The 17429-nt window shown below is 37.8% G+C and overlaps 2 protein-coding genes across 3 annotated transcripts; one reads left to right on the forward strand and one right to left on the reverse strand.

The window, feature by feature from the left end:
• Positions 1–764: 764 nt before the first annotated feature.
• Positions 765–10806, forward strand: NMNAT (nicotinate/nicotinamide mononucleotide adenyltransferase). Of its 2 annotated transcripts, XM_089139843.1 has the most exons (10): positions 765–866; positions 2868–2949; positions 3304–3377; positions 4211–4296; positions 5257–5340; positions 6038–6122; positions 8976–9055; positions 9339–9440; positions 9669–9727; positions 9799–10806. In XM_089139843.1, the coding sequence occupies exons 2-10, from the start codon at positions 2873–2875 to the stop codon at positions 9899–9901; spliced, it is 750 nt and encodes a 249-aa protein (XP_088995969.1). In that variant the 5' UTR covers positions 765–866; positions 2868–2872; the 3' UTR covers positions 9902–10806. The 2 variants fall into 2 exon arrangements, with proteins under 2 accessions (XP_088995969.1, XP_088995971.1); XM_089139845.1 differs by lacking the exon at positions 2868–2949.
• Positions 10807–11054: 248 nt separating this feature from the next.
• Positions 11055–16922, reverse strand: LOC149000900 (nucleoporin protein Ndc1-Nup protein). The gene is made up of 4 exons (XM_089139842.1): positions 16297–16922; positions 13576–13800; positions 12621–13004; positions 11055–11749 (listed from the first exon to the last, which is right to left on the reverse strand). Exons 1-4 carry the CDS (start codon positions 16840–16842, stop codon positions 11276–11278), a joined length of 1629 nt encoding a protein of 542 aa, XP_088995968.1. The 5' UTR covers positions 16843–16922; the 3' UTR covers positions 11055–11275.
• Between the last annotated feature and the right edge of the window lie 507 nt (positions 16923–17429).

Below are 17429 nucleotides of genomic sequence, written 5' to 3' on the forward strand. Positions count from 1 at the left end.
TTGGGGATTGATGAATTAGTTTTTTATTAGGAATGACATTTACCCATCATTTTCCAATGCCTTTGGGGGCAGGACAATGTCGGGAAAAAAAAATTGAAAAAATTAAAGGAATTAAAGGAATATGCATAAAATTTTTAAAAATCCAGGGGGCCATGGCCCCCTCCAGCCCCTTCATAGGTCCGCCCCTGGATACAAACAATAAAATAGTCGGACATAACAAAACAAAATGTACTCGTAAAGATCAAATATTAGAGCAAAATAGGGTTAAAAACTTAAAATACAAGAAACAAGAGAGAAGACACGTTGGCAACATATTGGCGATATTAACCATACATCGGCGACATGTTGTTGACATATGGTAAATATCGTGTCGCTAGGGGAATTGTGTCGCCCCCCAACGACATTGCCATCGCCGACACTTTATACCATGCCTAGAGTACTGATGAACAAGGACTCTATATCTATATAAAGAAGTCATATACACTGTAGGGGTGCAAGTTTGGCCCTGATGGCTGCCCTAAGCCCCTTGAGCCTGAATAGGGCTTGGGCTAAAAATTTTGGTCCTAAGGACGAGTTAAGGCTAAAATATTCTGGCCCAAAACAAAAGCCAAATGCGGGCCTGAGATTACTCTCAACGAGATTTCACCTGTTTGCCCGGCTCGCCAGGTAGTGAACCAGTTAACTGGACTGAAATTTCGCTCCTTGACTTTTACGGTTTTAGGTTTTACCCGATGACAGGAAAATCCGAAAACACCTTTCATCTGGTCGGTCCAACGTCTCAAACCGCACCTCACTCGTCACCGTTCCTCCTCCGTGGCTCCGTCCAACACGGCAGCGCAGAAGAACTGAAGAGAAGCTTCAATTTGGTAATCTTCCAGACTCAAATTCTGTTTTGTTTCTCCATGTACATAGATCAAATTTGTCTACCTATAACTGCCCTCTTTGTTGTTGGTGTTTCTGATATTTGAGTAGGATTAATTATTGTATCTTATCATTTCTTATGTATCTTCTTTGATTTGTTATTGGATTTCTGATGAGTTTAGTTGAATAACAGAGATGGGTCTTCTGAAATTCACCGTTAACCCCTTATTTGTCCATTCTGAATATTCTCAAGGGGAAAAAACTGATCTTGGAATGGTTTGGAATATCACAGTGAGACGATTATGCTAGAAATCATCCTTCCTCGAGCCTTGTACAAAACTCTTTGTGTAATTCTGGCATTTATAACTGATCTTACTTGTGGTTACTTTATTGAATTTAAAAACGTTGTTTATCACCCAAAAAAAAGAACTTTGTTGATGTTCTTGAAGAGTTAAAGGGGATTGGATCAGAGGATCAGTTTTATTCATTTGGGCCATTGGTTGCCGAATTGCGGTTTTTAGTTTGCAGGAAATATATAGAGAAAAGCAGAGTTAAGAACCCCCCCCCCCATTTTTCTTACTTCTCCGGTTTTCAGCATTATAATCAATCCACTCAGAAGTAGTCTACGAGGAAATTTTCTCGTGCTATGTGATTGGGATGCAGCTCCAGTTTCAATTGCAAACATTCTCATTGGCCCAAAGATATTCCCCTTAGCAGCTTTTGTTCAAGCAGATTAGAAGGTCGTTCCTTCAAATATTAATAGCTCTAACAAAATGATGTTTGAGCTTCAACAATTAAGGCACAAGATTTTGATTTTAAAGCATCCAATAGAAAAGAGATTGAGAAACCCCACACAGTGGAGTAATCTGGGGGTATCCTGTCGATGGCAAAAACAGCAATTTCAGTGCTTTTGGGGCATCTGTTTGCAATAGCTCTACATTTTCCTAGACTTACTTAGGTTTTGATATGTACTTTTTCTGTACAGGGTGTGCTTAAATGAATTCCAAAAGCTTGACTGATTTCTAGTTTTGAGTTCTAGTGGTTTGTGAATCTAATTTGATGAAGCTCTGACTGCTCGGTTACCTATAATTGAAGTCTAAGGCTGATCGCTTACCACTAATTAAGGGTAAATGCACACTTGCATGTAAACAACCTTTTGAAATCAATAGAATTTGATGTTGGTGATCTGAGTTTCCTGTGTTGATTCACCGGGTGATATAGAGGTGGATTTCTCAATGTTAACTGTGTGGAATGGTGGATTCCGTAACTGCTACTTGTATTTCTGATGTTATTTCTGTACCCTTTTGATCTATTTTTATCCTAATCCAGTTCAGAAATGAAAACAGGGTAGTTTCTTCGCATTTTATTACCCAGTAGATGCTCTGCTTCACTATCTGCTCTCAACACCCACGTACTTTTTTTCTTTTCCTTTTTCTTTCTTTCTTTCTTCTTCTTCTTCCCTTTTTTTTTTTTGGGGGGTTGTGGGTGGGGGGTGGGGTGGGGGGGTTGTGGGTGGAAGGAGAAGTGGCTCAAGGTATTGGCAAAGGGTGCATGTGAGGGGAAGGTGGTGGAGATGCCAGAGATGGTGGCAGGAGTAGGGTGCTATCAGAGGAGGCTGTGGTAGGGGGTTTGAATGGAATGGGATTGCAGAGTTATCCTAAAAATTTAGGGAATTGGTCAAATCTTTAACTTGGTTGGGAGAAACAGAACCTAATATCACTTTGTATAAATGGACTTTAGGATCAGGAATTCACACAACCAAACAGAAACCCCCATTGTAAATCGTGAAATTTGAGTAGGCCTTAGGGTTGAGTAAAACTGTAGGGGAATCAGAAAATAATCTTTTGAGTAGGTTGGGTTGAGTTAATATGTATGGTAGAAGTGCAGGGGAGTGATAGTACTTTTCCTTTCTGTGTATTATATTTTGTGTAACTAAGCAGCCATGCTCATGAGGTATAACTTGGAGCCACTAAGTCAATTTTTTGTTTCTGGTCCTCTTTCTTCAGGAAAAATGGATGTTCCACTGCCTGTGAACAAATTATCTTTGGGAACTGTAGGTCAAGATGGCCCATCAGATGGTGTAACCAAGTAAAGTATTCTGTATTCTGTTGTTGTCGTCTTTATTTATTATTATTATTTTTTAATGCTTTTTTTTTTTGTCCTTAGAGTGTTATTATATTTCTAAAAACATACATGCATGCTTGTCGTGGTCTGAGTGTAGTTCAAGGGGAAGCTCTAAACATTCTTTAACACGGGCTAGCCTGTAATATCGATCTTGTTCTTTTCTTTTGCTACTTGTATTTTTCATGCATTTTATGGAAACAGACTTGGTCAATTACATTTTGTAAATATGCCATATGGCTCCATGGGTGTTGATACTACTTTCTTGCCTCAACGTCATTTTTCTGTCTAAATATGTTGTTTTCTTTTCCTCTGAAATAGGAATCTTATTTATGTGGTTCTCTTGGCAACTGGAAGTTTCAATCCTCCTACTTATATGCATTTACGTATGTTTGGTAAGTTTTAGCTGGATCTGTGCCCTCCTTTCATCAATTAATATTCTGCTCAAAAGAATTGTATAGGAAGTTTCTTCTGCTCAAGAGACAATTAAGGCAATTACTTGCACTTAGTCTTTCACTATCTTTTGGCACTTGCATATTGGAGTTGAATTGGATGGATCAGGCAACACCTAAACATCCAATACTTGCCCATGTATCACATTTCACAAACAATCAGACAGGGTTGTACTGATCCTTTTTCTGAAACTGACCTATAAATCCTTGCTCGCATGCTCAACTCTTTATGGGAAGCCCTCACTTCCTAAGGTCGAAGGAGCACTAAAATTGGTACTATAAAGAAATGTACTGCATATGCAGATGTATTGCAATTTGAAATGTTAAGCTGATGTTAGATTTTATTGTGTCATGTATGGAAGAGCTTTCTCGATGCTTTCTTTGGTCTTCTTTTTGAGGGGGGGGGGGTTGGGGAATCTATTTGTTTAGGCTTCTTTAATGAGGTGAAAACTGTATTGTCAAAGTTTAGTTTGATATGAATATTCAGAGTCATCTCCACTCAATCACAGAGAGAGGTATAGTATGCAAGTGAAAGGTGTTAAAGGATAGAAAATGGTGAAGGTTGATGTGGAGGGAAAATGCATGAGTTAGAAGAAATGACCCTGGATGGAGTATAACAGCGGAAGGGGATCCTTGTTGGTGCACAGAAGTATTAGGATAGCCTTAGTTGAGTTCAATATTTCCAGTAAGGTATAATATTAATGACTCTTAATGTATTCCATTTATGCTAATGCCAAAATCTAATACATTTTGATTGTTTCCATTTCCATTCTTAGAGCTGGCGAAGGATGCACTAAACTCAGAAGGTTATTGCGTAATTGGAGGCTACATGTCTCCAGTGAATGATGCATACAAGAAGAAGGTAAGTAGTCTTTTACATATTTTGGACATGTATGCAAATGTGTAAGGAGAATTATGATGGGATGATCTGATCAATTTAATAGCTTTACTCTGTTGGTACAATTGTGAAAACTGCACATAAAGCTGTGACAAAGTAAGCATTGAAGAGCATATGAGAAGCATGCTGGAACCTTTGCTCCCAACTGGGGGTAGATGTTTGCTTTTTATTTTTTTATATTGCATAATAATATCAATAAGCTAAGCTATTTGTTTGTTTTTCTTTCTCGAAATTCAGGAATACTAATGTTTTGTGGTTTCTGGGCTTATATGAGAGTGACACATGGAACTATAATAGGGCAGGTCTTGGTGCAATGGTAAGGTTGCTTCATTGTGACCAAGTGGTCAAAAGTTCATTTGGAAACAGCCTCTCTGTGAAAGCAGGGGTAAGGCTATGTATGTTATAAACTTACACAGACCTTGCAGTGGTGGGAGCCTTGTGCACTGAGTATGCACAGTTAAGGTTCTTAACATGGGCTTCTAGGCTTATCTAAAGCAACTTGAGACCATCTCCTGATTTATCATGGAGTGTGAGAGAAGTTCACTTAAACAGTCAGGAAATCCTTTCAATCCTCACATTGGGAAGCTTGTCTTCATTTCTCATCTCTAAAGAAGAGAAAAATGATGGTTTCCTATCTGATAGCATCACCAAGTTTGAATGAAAATATCTGTTGTTATAATGTTGTTGATTTTCATTATAAAAGTATTATTCATTTTGATTTCCCTAATCTAGTAAGCATACCTCTCTTTTGGCTTGGGGATTTCTGTTATATACATACAAACTTGATTTATTGGTGCTTTTTTTAGTCTAGAGGCTTTGAATAGAAAATTATGGCTAAAACTGAAGTATTTTTATCAGGTGTACTGGGTTTGCTTTTCCCTTTTGCCTTGGCTAACAATAATTTCAGCGGATGTCTTCTTCTAGGGCCTTATATCTGCTGAACATCGGATTCAGATGTGTGACCTAGCTTGCAGAAGCTCTTCATTCATAATGGTGGATTCATGGGAGGTAATTTGTCATGCATGAGATCCCTCCTCCTTGCCCTCCCACAGATCTCTCTTTCAGAGAAACACTTTACTTTGTAATATGCTCAATGCCGTTATTCTATTCCTGTGTACTAAAATTTGATCTTTAGAAAACATTAGTACATTGTGGGATAACAGGTTTCTCTGCTGTGTTTTGTGTTGTTTGCGTTGGTAATATCGAAATGCTTGATAACAAAGACTTCTGAATGGGATTGGAATTTTTCTGCTGTCTGCAGACTAATAATTGCATGAACCAGAAACGACCTGATCCCCCCCCCCCCCAAAGGCCCAGAGGCCACAGAAGTTCCAGGGAAAAGTACTACGAAGTGCTGGCCTGAAAGGGCCATCACGCAAGCAAGCGGGCATTTTAACGCGTTCGGTTTTTCCTCTTTTTTTTTTTTGGAGGGGGGGGGGGGGAGGGGTTGGGGGTTCTAGGTGTGGTTTTCTTATCTTCAACATTACTCTTCTTCACACACACACCCTTTCTTCTCTCTCTTATCTTTTCTTCCAGCTGCCTCTAGTCTGTATTTCAGTGTTAGGATTGTCTGCTTTGCTGTCACTTTGTTTTGTTCTGCCTTCTCAGTATTGAAAAGGCAAAGCATTTGTTTTGCTTAATTTTTTTTTAAATGTTCTAATCCAACCTGTCACCTTTGAAGCAAATTCTTTGAATTGTTTTGTAGGCAAAGCAGAGTAGCTTCCAGAGATCTTTGAGTGTTTTGGCTCGAATCCGTAGCTGCTTGTCTGAGAATGGAGTGATTTCCAGAGGTAAGCTTTTTCACTTTTTCTGTAAGATTTGGATCTGTCAGCCTAATGTGGATTTATTTCTAGAATGGATTGATTTCTGAGAGTGTATTGCATGTTTATATTTTCTGTTAGAAGAAAGTTGTCTGTGAGATTGTACCTCCATGCCCCATGCCCAGACCAGTAGGGGTGGGGGGGGAGAATGACTGCTCCACCACTATGAAAAATGAAAATCTAACCCTCCGTGATGCCAACATGTGTGTACTTCCATTGGCTCATGCATGCGCAGGGACCATGCTCCCAGCAGAGAATATCAACCATTTCTGTTAACGTGGGGAATATGGCTGAGTGTACTTTTGGTCAATGGACTGGATCATGATCCAAATTTTGTCCGACTGCAGTGGCTTCTAATGTGGCCTTATTTTAACTGATTATGCTGGATCCATGTATTAACTTGATCCAGTTTAGAACTACTCCACATTGCTGCATCACAACTTATGCTTTGCTTTTTCCAAGAAGTCATCTTTTATGTTTGCAAATTGGAAAATAAAGGTTCTTTTAATCTAGATTATGTATGTAATCACTAATTGGTCATCAACTTGGTTGGAACTTTGCCTTATTTGAAAAGGCATGACCTTTGTTAGTCCGCCAGTTAATGTATTTTCGGACTACCCTTTTTGGTACACACTCAAAAGTGAGATACTTGTATATGGCTGTGAAGAAGAAAAGAAAATTGGTATTCAGTGTTTTAGCAGATTATCCTCTTATTTTGCCTTAGTTTAGAGAAGTCTCCATACCGTAAGTTGTTGGATGCATAACAACAACAACAGAGCCTTATCTGAAGTTATTGATCGCATATCTGACCCATAAGTTTTAGGGGGCAGGTAATTGCTTACCCATGCCTGATCTCATAACATTCCCAAGTCATATCCTGTATATGACATTTGGTACTTATAGGCATCAGATATGGTCACAGTTATGCAGCTCATATTTGAAATATCCAGGCATGTTTTACCTTAAAAGCATGGAACTTCAAACCCAAATGTGATACTTTTATAATCCTAATCATATGACTCTGATTGGACTCCAACAACTTCAGATCCATGTAGATTGTGCATTTACACAATTGGATCAAAGTTGGTTGAGCCTATATCTGGTCCAACTTCAATTGATTTTTCTGTACCAGCTTAATTGATTTGAGAAAGTGCAGACTTGGTTTTCGGTAGAGGATAACTATGGTTTCGTAAATTGGGGATGAGTTTGTGTTCAGTGCTTTTAAGCAAGGGATAGTGTCCTGAACTCCTGAGAGTGTCAAAAAGTAATCTGTTTGTGGACTGAAGTAAAGTCTCCATCATGAGTCTGGTACATAGTACATGAAACAGGTTTAGCTCAAATTGGGTTTGAAGTAGAAAAATTGAGCTGCTTCCTTTTTCCCATGTGGGATGCTGTGAAAACCTAGAACTTGCACAATGGGCAGAAGGTGAAGTGGCAAAATGGGCTAACTGATTGTGACTTGCTATCTCAAGCTTCACTGTATAAGCACTGCAAAAAGAAGACCCACAATCCTGTTTCACACAAAAACTATGCAGCATTGTAGTATTTTATCCTGTATTAAGTTGAATTTATAATCTCCCCTTCAATCCAAATCTGTTCATATAATGTTTCTGTGTGAGACACGTTTCTTAGGACCTCAATTTTTACTGTTCCTCAGGAGTTTTAGTTCATGATGACTTAAGTTGTCTTAATGTCCTGAATGGTGTCACTTGAAATTGTCTTATTAAGAGCTTAATGATTCCGAGTGAGGGAGATTTTATACTTTTATATCTGATGCATATGGGGTGGCACATGGGGTATCTTCGGGTCCTAGACTTAGAAAGGGTTGAAATTTGTCACGTTAATCCGAAATGAGCTTGTGAGAAGGACTCACTGCTTGCATTGTTGCACATCGTTTTTTCGCGTTTCGGGATCGTTTTAGGGCGTTTTGGGCATTTTACTGTTTTCAGTGGCATTTTCGTAATTTTCTGTTTTTTTTTCATTTTAGGGTTTTTTGGCAGTATAAAATCGTGTTTTGTGCGTCTTTTGGAGAACAGCTTAATATTGTTGTTTCTGAAGAAACTTTTGAGAGATAAGAGTACTCCAGTTTTTTCCATCCTTTCTTTTGTTGGCCTTGTTTCTTTTTCGTTTCGGCATCAATATCCCTATTAGTATGCAGGTCTTTTAAGCATTTACACTTTATTATCTCAAGGTTGATCCTTGCGAAAGTTGCTTGGTGTATTTGGCAAGAAGGAATAAATTGTGATAACAATGCAGTTCCCTCACTTTATGATCTTGAACAAAACTGGAAGCAAAGTGGTGTATTGCACTTTTAACCCTAAAGAGTTTACAAATATGGGTATTCTCGATACTAGAATCAGTGGGAGTCCTTTTCTTTCTGTCATATTGTAAAGTCTGAAAGAGAACGTTGTTCTGGGGGGAATGATACCTGTTGGTATTGGATTCAAAGGATTGGTGCGCCATTCAAGGGAACATAACAACATTTCTTTGAAAATGAGGTCTTTTCACTTTAACTGTAAAGTGTCTAAAGACGTGGGTATCCTTATATTATTAGTCAAGTGGAGGTTCTGTCTTTCATTTGGTAATTATCACAAACCTGTATGGTGTAAAGGTCTCTCCATTTTAACTAATTAGAATTACCAAAAATTTATATTTGTTTCACCCAAAAAAAAAAAAAATTGTGTGGACTTTGGCCTGAATTTCTTAAAGATAAAAGGTATTGTACATAGATTTACAACTTCTATGTTCTATAGCAAACCTAGTTGACTATTCCTTGAATATTTTTAGTTAACTTTGAAAGTTATGTTCTTACTTCCCTTATAGAATCCCTCAAGGTCATGCTTTTATGTGGTTCCGATCTTCTTGAATCTTTTAGCATCCCGGGAGCTTGGATCCCTGAGCAGGTACGCTTCTTGAATACAACCATTAGTATTAGACCACAAAAGGAAAATCAGACAAAAATTACAAAAAAAATGAAAAAGTGAAGAAATTATTTGATGTTTATATCCTGCTTTTAAGATAGATATTGATTTTTTGAAATTAAAAATAGATGATGATATGACTTCTCAGCTTGCATTTTAATTTTTACAGTTTAATTGTTTCTTAAACCTTTGGAACTGCTTGGGTAGTTTAGAACAATATAAGTGAATAAGTGATAAAGATAAACCTTTTTAATTTATTTTTCAGGTCAGAACAATCTGCAGAGACTATGGAGTTGTCTGCATTAGGAGAGAAGGAAAAGATGTCGAGAAGATTATAGCTTCTAATGACATTCTAAATGAGAATAAGGTAACAGATCCATATTCAGACTCTTTTTTCTTCTCTTTTTTTTTTTTTTTTCATTATAATTGTGGGAAACCACTGTTGTATCTTCATTTGCTGACCAAGACTTCTATATCCTCATCGAGGTTATCTGATCAGTTGGAGAAGTAACCTAATAGATCAGGTCTCAGCCATCTGTGGTGGATTGGGCAACAATATTATGATTCTTAAGTGTTATTCTTTCTATTTCTTCAGGACAACATCAAAATTGTGGATGAGTTGATACCAAATCAAATTAGTTCAACAAGATTAAGGTGAGTGATGACATTTGTTGATGCAAGGAATGAGCTGTTTTAGTAGTAAAGATAGTGATTTTCTTTTTCAGGGAATGCATATCAAAAGGATTATCTTTGAAATATCTGACAGCTGATGAAGTGATTGACTACATCAGGCGAGAGCATTTATACTTGAACTCCAGCGACAATTGATCCTTAACGGAATCGATTTTTTGGCCATCTTACAAGGATGATTGATTCTGGTGATTTGAAGAATTGTGGTGGTTTAAATGAAACAATTGATATTGGATTCCATCAGCATCATCCTTGTTTATTATAAAGAAGTTAGCACTCAAAGCTTTACCAATTGAAGTAAAGGAATTCATGTTGGAAGCATGAAGTAAAATTGAGGTCAAATTGATGATCTTGAAGAAAATGGTAGAGATGATGTAAGGTCTCTAGCTCAAAGGAATCATTCCTGCATGCTTTGAGTTACCAGTTTTATATATTAGCTTGTTCATTGAACCCATTTTTCATTGCTAATTGCTATCTTCCATAAGTCACCTGCACGTATTTTGTATTTATAGCCATTGTTGTGGCATGGAAGATTCCTCAATACTAAGTTTATGAGGTTCCTTGTATTTCCTGCTGATTGTTTGAGAGGAGAGGAACAATAGTATTTTCACAGGTTGAAGCCACTAATTCAACACTGTTCTTTCTTATTTCATTTGTTCTTGAAATGAACGCACGCGTTAAGCCATGGTTTGATCATCCTAAAATTTACATGGTTCTGGTTGAACTATTAAAGGGCTTCAATCCAACAGCTCGATACTTGAGGAGATTTGTAACACTGAAAAATGTCAGTGTTGTGGGGTGTCTTCTCTTTGTATCACAATGGTAATACCTTCAAAAAGAATACAAACACCGGAACCTGCAAGCAAACATATAGACTCCTCGAATTATAATTGCACAACAATTAGAATCCAACAATATTCTGAGCAAATCGCCGTCCAAAGCTTCAGATCAAAGAACAAGAAAATCCATTTGGAAACTCAAATCTACAATGCACTCGGCTAGCCATAGTAACAGCAGACTTTTGAGTACAAGAAAACCACTTCAACAGCAGAACTTTTTAATAGCAGAATCATTATCGTGAGCATAAACTCTAGAGCCAAGAAGAACATCAGCCTCAGGCCAAATCTAGGAGGTAAAAGAATTAGCATTAAGGTGTACCTAGTGCACGAGACTTCCACCATTGCTGGGTCTTGGAAGTTGGAACAGTCATAATCTACACGGCTGTCCCATGGCTTTTAGGGGAAGTAGCATATGCTAGGCAAGAAGGTATCTAAAACATATTCCATTTTCTAACAAAATACAGGAACAGATTCATTTCCGTGAACTCTTACAATGCTTTTGAAGAAACATTATGAACGAAAGAGATCATGCAATTCCACAACACAATAATACATTTCACAGGAGTTCTCAACAAAATTTGATAGAATAGGAGGAACTCCCTCCTATCCAGAACAGAACTCAACCGGAGCAGATGCTTGAATCATCAGATTTGTTCTACATATTCCCAGGTCATTAATTAGCTTGGAAATCCAGAAAGAGACCTAGTTTCTGTACAATTATCTCACGGGTCCCAAAAAGGGGCTTGCTGTCAGTGATCCAATCCTTCTCAAGCATTCCTGCTTTCATGCTTCCGAGCATTTCATCATGAAATACAGATACTATGCAATAGATTGATGTCCTTATAATGTCAGCCATGGCAAAGGCCTTTGCATGCACTGGATCACCTCTTTTTTTACCTATGGAACTTGGCGGTGCGTCTCTTCTTCCTGTGTACAATGTGGCCCACTTGATGCTAGCAAGGCCCGTTAAATGTGGGGCTCGTACATTGGTCTTCTTCCCCATGCATGCCTCAACAGCAACCAGAGAGGACAAGAGTGTTGAGACCACAGCAGCATTACAGCCAGTCAGTTGTGCCACACCAAACCTATCCTCACTGTGTGAACGGGCAGTCAGTGCTGCAATTGTTGTTGCACACCATGCACACAGCTGCACAATACAAAAAAGTTTAGCATCTGAGTTTGGTATTAGATTCAAGAGTTGAAGCAATTATTCAGGTATAAGGCTATAAATTTGTCATGCAAACTATTTCATTTCAGCTTTGGCTCTTATGTATGAATCAGTGAAAGGTGTTAGTGGTGGCAAATGTGTTGCAGAGATGCTAAAGTTCAACCATATATGTAGTGTTTTGTAACTTCTGTTAACTACTGGTCATATCAAGCAACTGTAGAAGGTTTATTTTTCTTTTTGGGAGATTTGGTTTCTTGCTGATGGCATCACCTAACTTCTGTTAACTAGTCCATCTTTTGTTCTTTGTTTCGGGCTGGATATCCTAGACATTAATATGTGCATCCACTTCTTTTATCATCTTCTCAATATAGTTCTTGAGTCTCTTGGTGAAGAAGAAGAAAAAAAAACTTTGTTCCGGGCTGGGTATGCTAGATATTAATGTCCATTCACCTTTTTTTTTTATCTACTTCTTAATATAATTCTTGGATATCTTAGTCAGAAAAAAGGACTCCGTAAACTCCTACCCCTTCAACCAAACAACCTGATGACAATGTTTCAATAAAAGAATAGAAAGGAAAAGCAAACCCAAATTATGGTAAAAGTACTAGTAAATGTGAACATACTGTGGGAAGGAGCAATCATAAAGAAGGTAGTTCACAGGCTTCCAATTCCATTTGAATTAGAAGCACATCTTTAGGATAGAGAAACCTCTTGGAACCAGATTTCTACCTCTCTTTTTGGATGGACGATTGATTTTATTACTGAAGAATAGAAATTAGACACGAAATGACAGAGAAAACAACTAGAGAGTGCAAAATAAGAAGATATGACAACTAATAACATAAGGTACCTGGAAGTCATTGAAAGACTCATTCAGCTTTGATTCCATTCGTGCATCAGCTGGTGATGATAACTGGTGTGATAATTGATCAGTCTTATCACCTGAACAACCATCCAAGCCTTCCCCAAGGTTTGAAGTCAGTTGCTCAAGAGGCCTCAAGCATACCGTAATGACTCTTTTGTAAGTCTCACCAGTTTCTTCAAATAAGGCAGCCCGGCGCCATATGTCAACATTACTCTCACAAATTATACACAGATCAAGATATGCAAGATATTGCAGAAGAGATCTTGGAGTACTTTCCTCCAATGCTGCAAGGAGAGGTTCAGATGGATTTGTTTCTGCAGCAGCTGACCCCTTGGGTGGTGCAAATATGTACCTCTTAGTATGAACCACCTAAAGAAAAGCTTAAATATGTCATGTAAAAGAAAATACCTATGAGAAAAATGAAGCTCGTATTATTACAAAAGACAGGATCTGCTCATGCTCCTGACACTGTTGACCATTCAATAAGCTCAATACTGATCATCTAAATCCATAAGAATGCTAACAGACATACCAAACAAAAGAAATAAGCACATGAGAAGAGACTTTGCTTAATATGTATATGATACTACCAACAATCCAAACCTACATTTTCATTTACACAAAAAAGTTTCTAATATTTATGGAAAAGAAAGCTTTCCTTTATTTATTATTATTTTTTTTATTTATTTAGGGTGGGAAAAAGAGAAAGGATCTTGAAATGAAACAAGTCTGCAATGTGAAATGCAAGACATTCAAAATGCTAAAGTAATAATTTCTAAATAAGGAGACTACTTAAAAGAGATCCCACCAATTCATCCCTCAAACAACTACAAATAATAACAAAACAGCAGTATGCAACACAAAATCTACTAGTGTGTAGCTGACAACTTCAATGAAAGAGAAAATCAATACTAAAGAATATAAGTGTTTGAAAGCCAACCTGATGTAAATGATGGCATAGTTCCCAACAAAGTGAAACCACAGAGCATCCAATGTAAAAGACAATTTGATTGGAGATAAATTGCACCACTGTGCCCTGACTCTTATACTGCCTGGGCAGGGACATATCGAGCAGAAATGAACATATAAGAGCCACAGTAGATAACTTTAGAGCTTGTCCAAAAGCTGAAGGGAGACCCATCTTAAAACTGAAAAAAGGAGGACGCTGCAAACAAAGAAAAATAATAAGTTACTTATTTATTTTAAAATTCCATATCAAAAAGTATAACCAATCGATTATAATTTAAGAACAGAAAGTATCACAAGCATGTCAAGTATGTAGATTGTCAGGATTTACATGTACCAAGGATCATTATAAAGAGAACATGTAAAACAAAGGGTGGGGGGAAGCCTTAAACAACCGAAAAAAGGAAATGCCTGCAGCATATTGTGTAGATATAAGTTTTCAGCTCCTCAAAACAAGAGTAGGATTTCCACTGAAAATTATAACTAAAATAGACACAATAGCTTCAACGGATATTATGGTGGTGATTTCATTCCATACCCAATTAGATCCACTGTAGATGTTAGTTGTGTGTGGGAGAGAACATAATGGAAGTTTCTAACCTTGGGGTTTTTCAGTCATTCTAAGATTGTCCTATTGAGTGACTAGGATAAAACCAACCTTTGGGATCACATCACTTGGGAATGATGTGTACCATTAGATTATAATCTACTATATTAGCTATGTTTATTCAACAGAAGCCACCAACTCTCTTCACCCATAACCTTAAGATATAATCACTGGAGAAGGTGCAATCGAAGTGTTGATCATCCTCAAGTGCAGCATTCCTTTGGGAGGAACTTGTCACTAGTTAATTCTAGGTAACCTCCTCTCCTAATTGTTGACTTTGTAAATCCCACATCATCAATGGCTAGTTGCTTCCATTCCAACATGATGCACAAAATTCAATTTTGCCAAAAAGTAAAAGACTGAATGAATATGATGGTTCTCACCAACAGTACCACATATAAGAACCTGATTTAACCATCAAAGAAGAATAACTTCAGGCTAAAACAGAATAAACAGCAAGGTATCCTGAGACAATGCAGCTCACCAAACTAGTTTCGCTCAGTAAAATGTATTGTTTTTACCAAGCAGCAAAAGCAGGAGGAGGGGGCAATTGAATGTGACTACTTTTATCACTACTAGCAGTTGATCTCTGAATCTTCTTTAACTACTAGGTCAGATCTCCCCGTTAATCCTTGTGAGTCTCTTTCTTTGGGGAGTTCCTGTGGATCTTATGGTTCACTTATGCTGTTATTTGTGTTTCCTAACGGATCATCTTCCAGCTACCTATTTGAGGGTTACCATTGATTTCTCTGAAGCTCCCTCCCCATCAGTGCTCTCCTATTATGCATGATTTATATATTTACTGGAAGAACAAACTTCATCATTTTGTTGGGCGACCAGAAATCATTTGATTAATTATGCCTGATTTATATATTTACTGGTGTAGGGATTTTGGTCTCTCGGCTTTTACTTCTTCTAAGATGAGATTGAGTTTCTGGCGTCCTCCTTTCTTAGGAAAAGTCATGGTTGCCTATATTCTTGTGAAACCCTTGAGCTGGATCAAAGATGTTCTTCCAAAAAAAATTAGGGGGAGATGGGTCTTCATAGAGTAAGGAAGTCGGTATTTTTGGTGCTGTGAAGCTTATTTGGAAAGAATACTTCCAAACAAGAGAGAATTCAGGTTGATTGGGTCTACTTCAAGTACATAAAACCAGATTCCATCTAGAAACATTCTTTGCACTACAAATGCTTCTTGCACCTGAAGGGAATCCCTAAATTATAGATACTTGGCTTCAGACCATATTCAGACTTACATTGATGATGGTTTTGACACTTACCTCTGGCTAGATAATGGACACCCTATTGGTGTGTTAACATCAAACTTTCTGTGGTATCTTTCATTCTTAAGGCTTGTCCCAGCCTTACTATCCCACATTCTCCCCTTGAAATTTGGAGTAAACTTCCCCATATCTTTCTAAGACCTAAAAGTAGCTGGGATTGGTTCAAACTTCAATGGGTTACAAACTCTTCCCCAAAAGAAAATATTTTTCTTATCTAGAGCCCTAATTGTTTCATGATTTAGAACAGTTTAGTTGACATCAATTCATTGTTTGAAGAACTAATGACTAAATTCTCTTCTTAATTAAGAATATCTTTTCCAAATGAAATTATTAAATTCAAATGCTTTCTGTATTAGAACTCTACTGAAAGTGTCCATCATCTATTATTTTCCTGCCCTTTCTCCAAACCTGTTAGGGGTTGCTGATGTTCTTAGAAAATTGTGGCCTATTCCTAGTGTTATTCTCCCATTTGACAGACAATACATTGGATCTTGAATAAATTTAATGGCGGTTTGCCTCTTCATGGGATCTCCCCTTGTTCACCCCCCTCACCCCGAACACCCTACCCCATCTTCCTTTGTTTTTTAATCTTAAAACTTCATTTCTTTGATGATTGTTTCTGCCCCTGTACCAAATAGAAAGCAAACTTAATTTACCCAAAAACAAAAACAAATTGTAACAAATAAGCTAACTCATCTACGTTTCAGAAAGAAAAAAAAAAAAAAAAGTATTGTATGAATACCAAAAAGCCAGAGAGGCGCATATAACTTGTCCAAACAATCCTTGAAATTGCTAAAGAAATACTAACCTGTATAATAGGAAACCCCAAAACCCAACGCTGCTTATAAATGTAATAAACTCCATATAGCAATCCAAAAACAGACCCTCTTAACCCTATGCCAATCAACGGCAACCCACTAATAGCCTCGGAGTTCCGACACACAGAAGCCACAGAAACAAAGCCCGATGCAGCAGATATGATCACAAAGAGCAGAAACCCGAGTGAAGTTCTAACACGGCGGACGAAAGTGGGAGCTGAGAACTCCGGGGACCTAGCTCCGCCAACGACCGAGTTGAGTAGGAATCGAAGGAGAAACATAATGAGTTCATTAATCGAAGCAGGGCGATCGGGTTGGGGAGAGGAGACAAGTAGCAGAGAAGTGGAGAACAGGAGCAGAGAAAGATGGAAGGCGAGAAAGGAAAGGACAGTGAAGAGAGAAGGAGAGAAAGGGTTATGGGCGAAAGGGGAAAGAAGGAAGATTTTGCAGAAGATGAAGATGATAGTTGAAGGGATCGATTGCCATATCAGAAACCCTAGTTGGCGATTCTTGACGATTTCCGTGGAAGTCATCATCAGATTCTTCAGAAATGCAGAGAGAACGAAAGGCAGAAGAGCAAGATTTAATGGAGATTTAAGGGAGGCGGGAATATCACAATTTGTTGCAGGAATAGATATTATTTGAATTGACTATTTTATCCTTTACATTTGCTGAAATCTGGTTGCACCCTAAGAACTGGATTTTGAAGAAATTTCTCGCGTATATGACTCCGTTGGACCTGAAGAACAATATAATGGGCCTAACACTATAGCCCATGGATAAGGGCAGGTTTGTAGTTTGGGCCGAAAGGCCTTTTCACTTCCCCCAAAAAACGATAGTACACTAGCCCATTCAAGTAAAATGAAATGGGAGTGAACTTTCGGAATTTTATCAGGAAATGGACCATCTATTTCCCTTTGGATGAAGGACATCTGTCCATCAGTTACATCCAAAGATTGAGATTAAATTAAAATTAAACAAAAATTATCTTTTAAATCTTACCTTAACCTTTGGGTGTGACTTATAGGCAAGTATCATTCATCCAGAAAGAAATGGATGGGTCCATTTTTGACATTCTGATAAAATTCCATGAACTTCCCTAGAATTTTATCTTGTCCATTAC

Source organism: Hakea prostrata, chromosome 11, assembly GCF_041222555.1.
Source record: "Hakea prostrata isolate BN-2017 chromosome 11, UWA_Hpros_2, whole genome shotgun sequence".
Lineage (NCBI taxonomy): Eukaryota > Viridiplantae > Streptophyta > Magnoliopsida > Proteales > Proteaceae > Hakea > Hakea prostrata.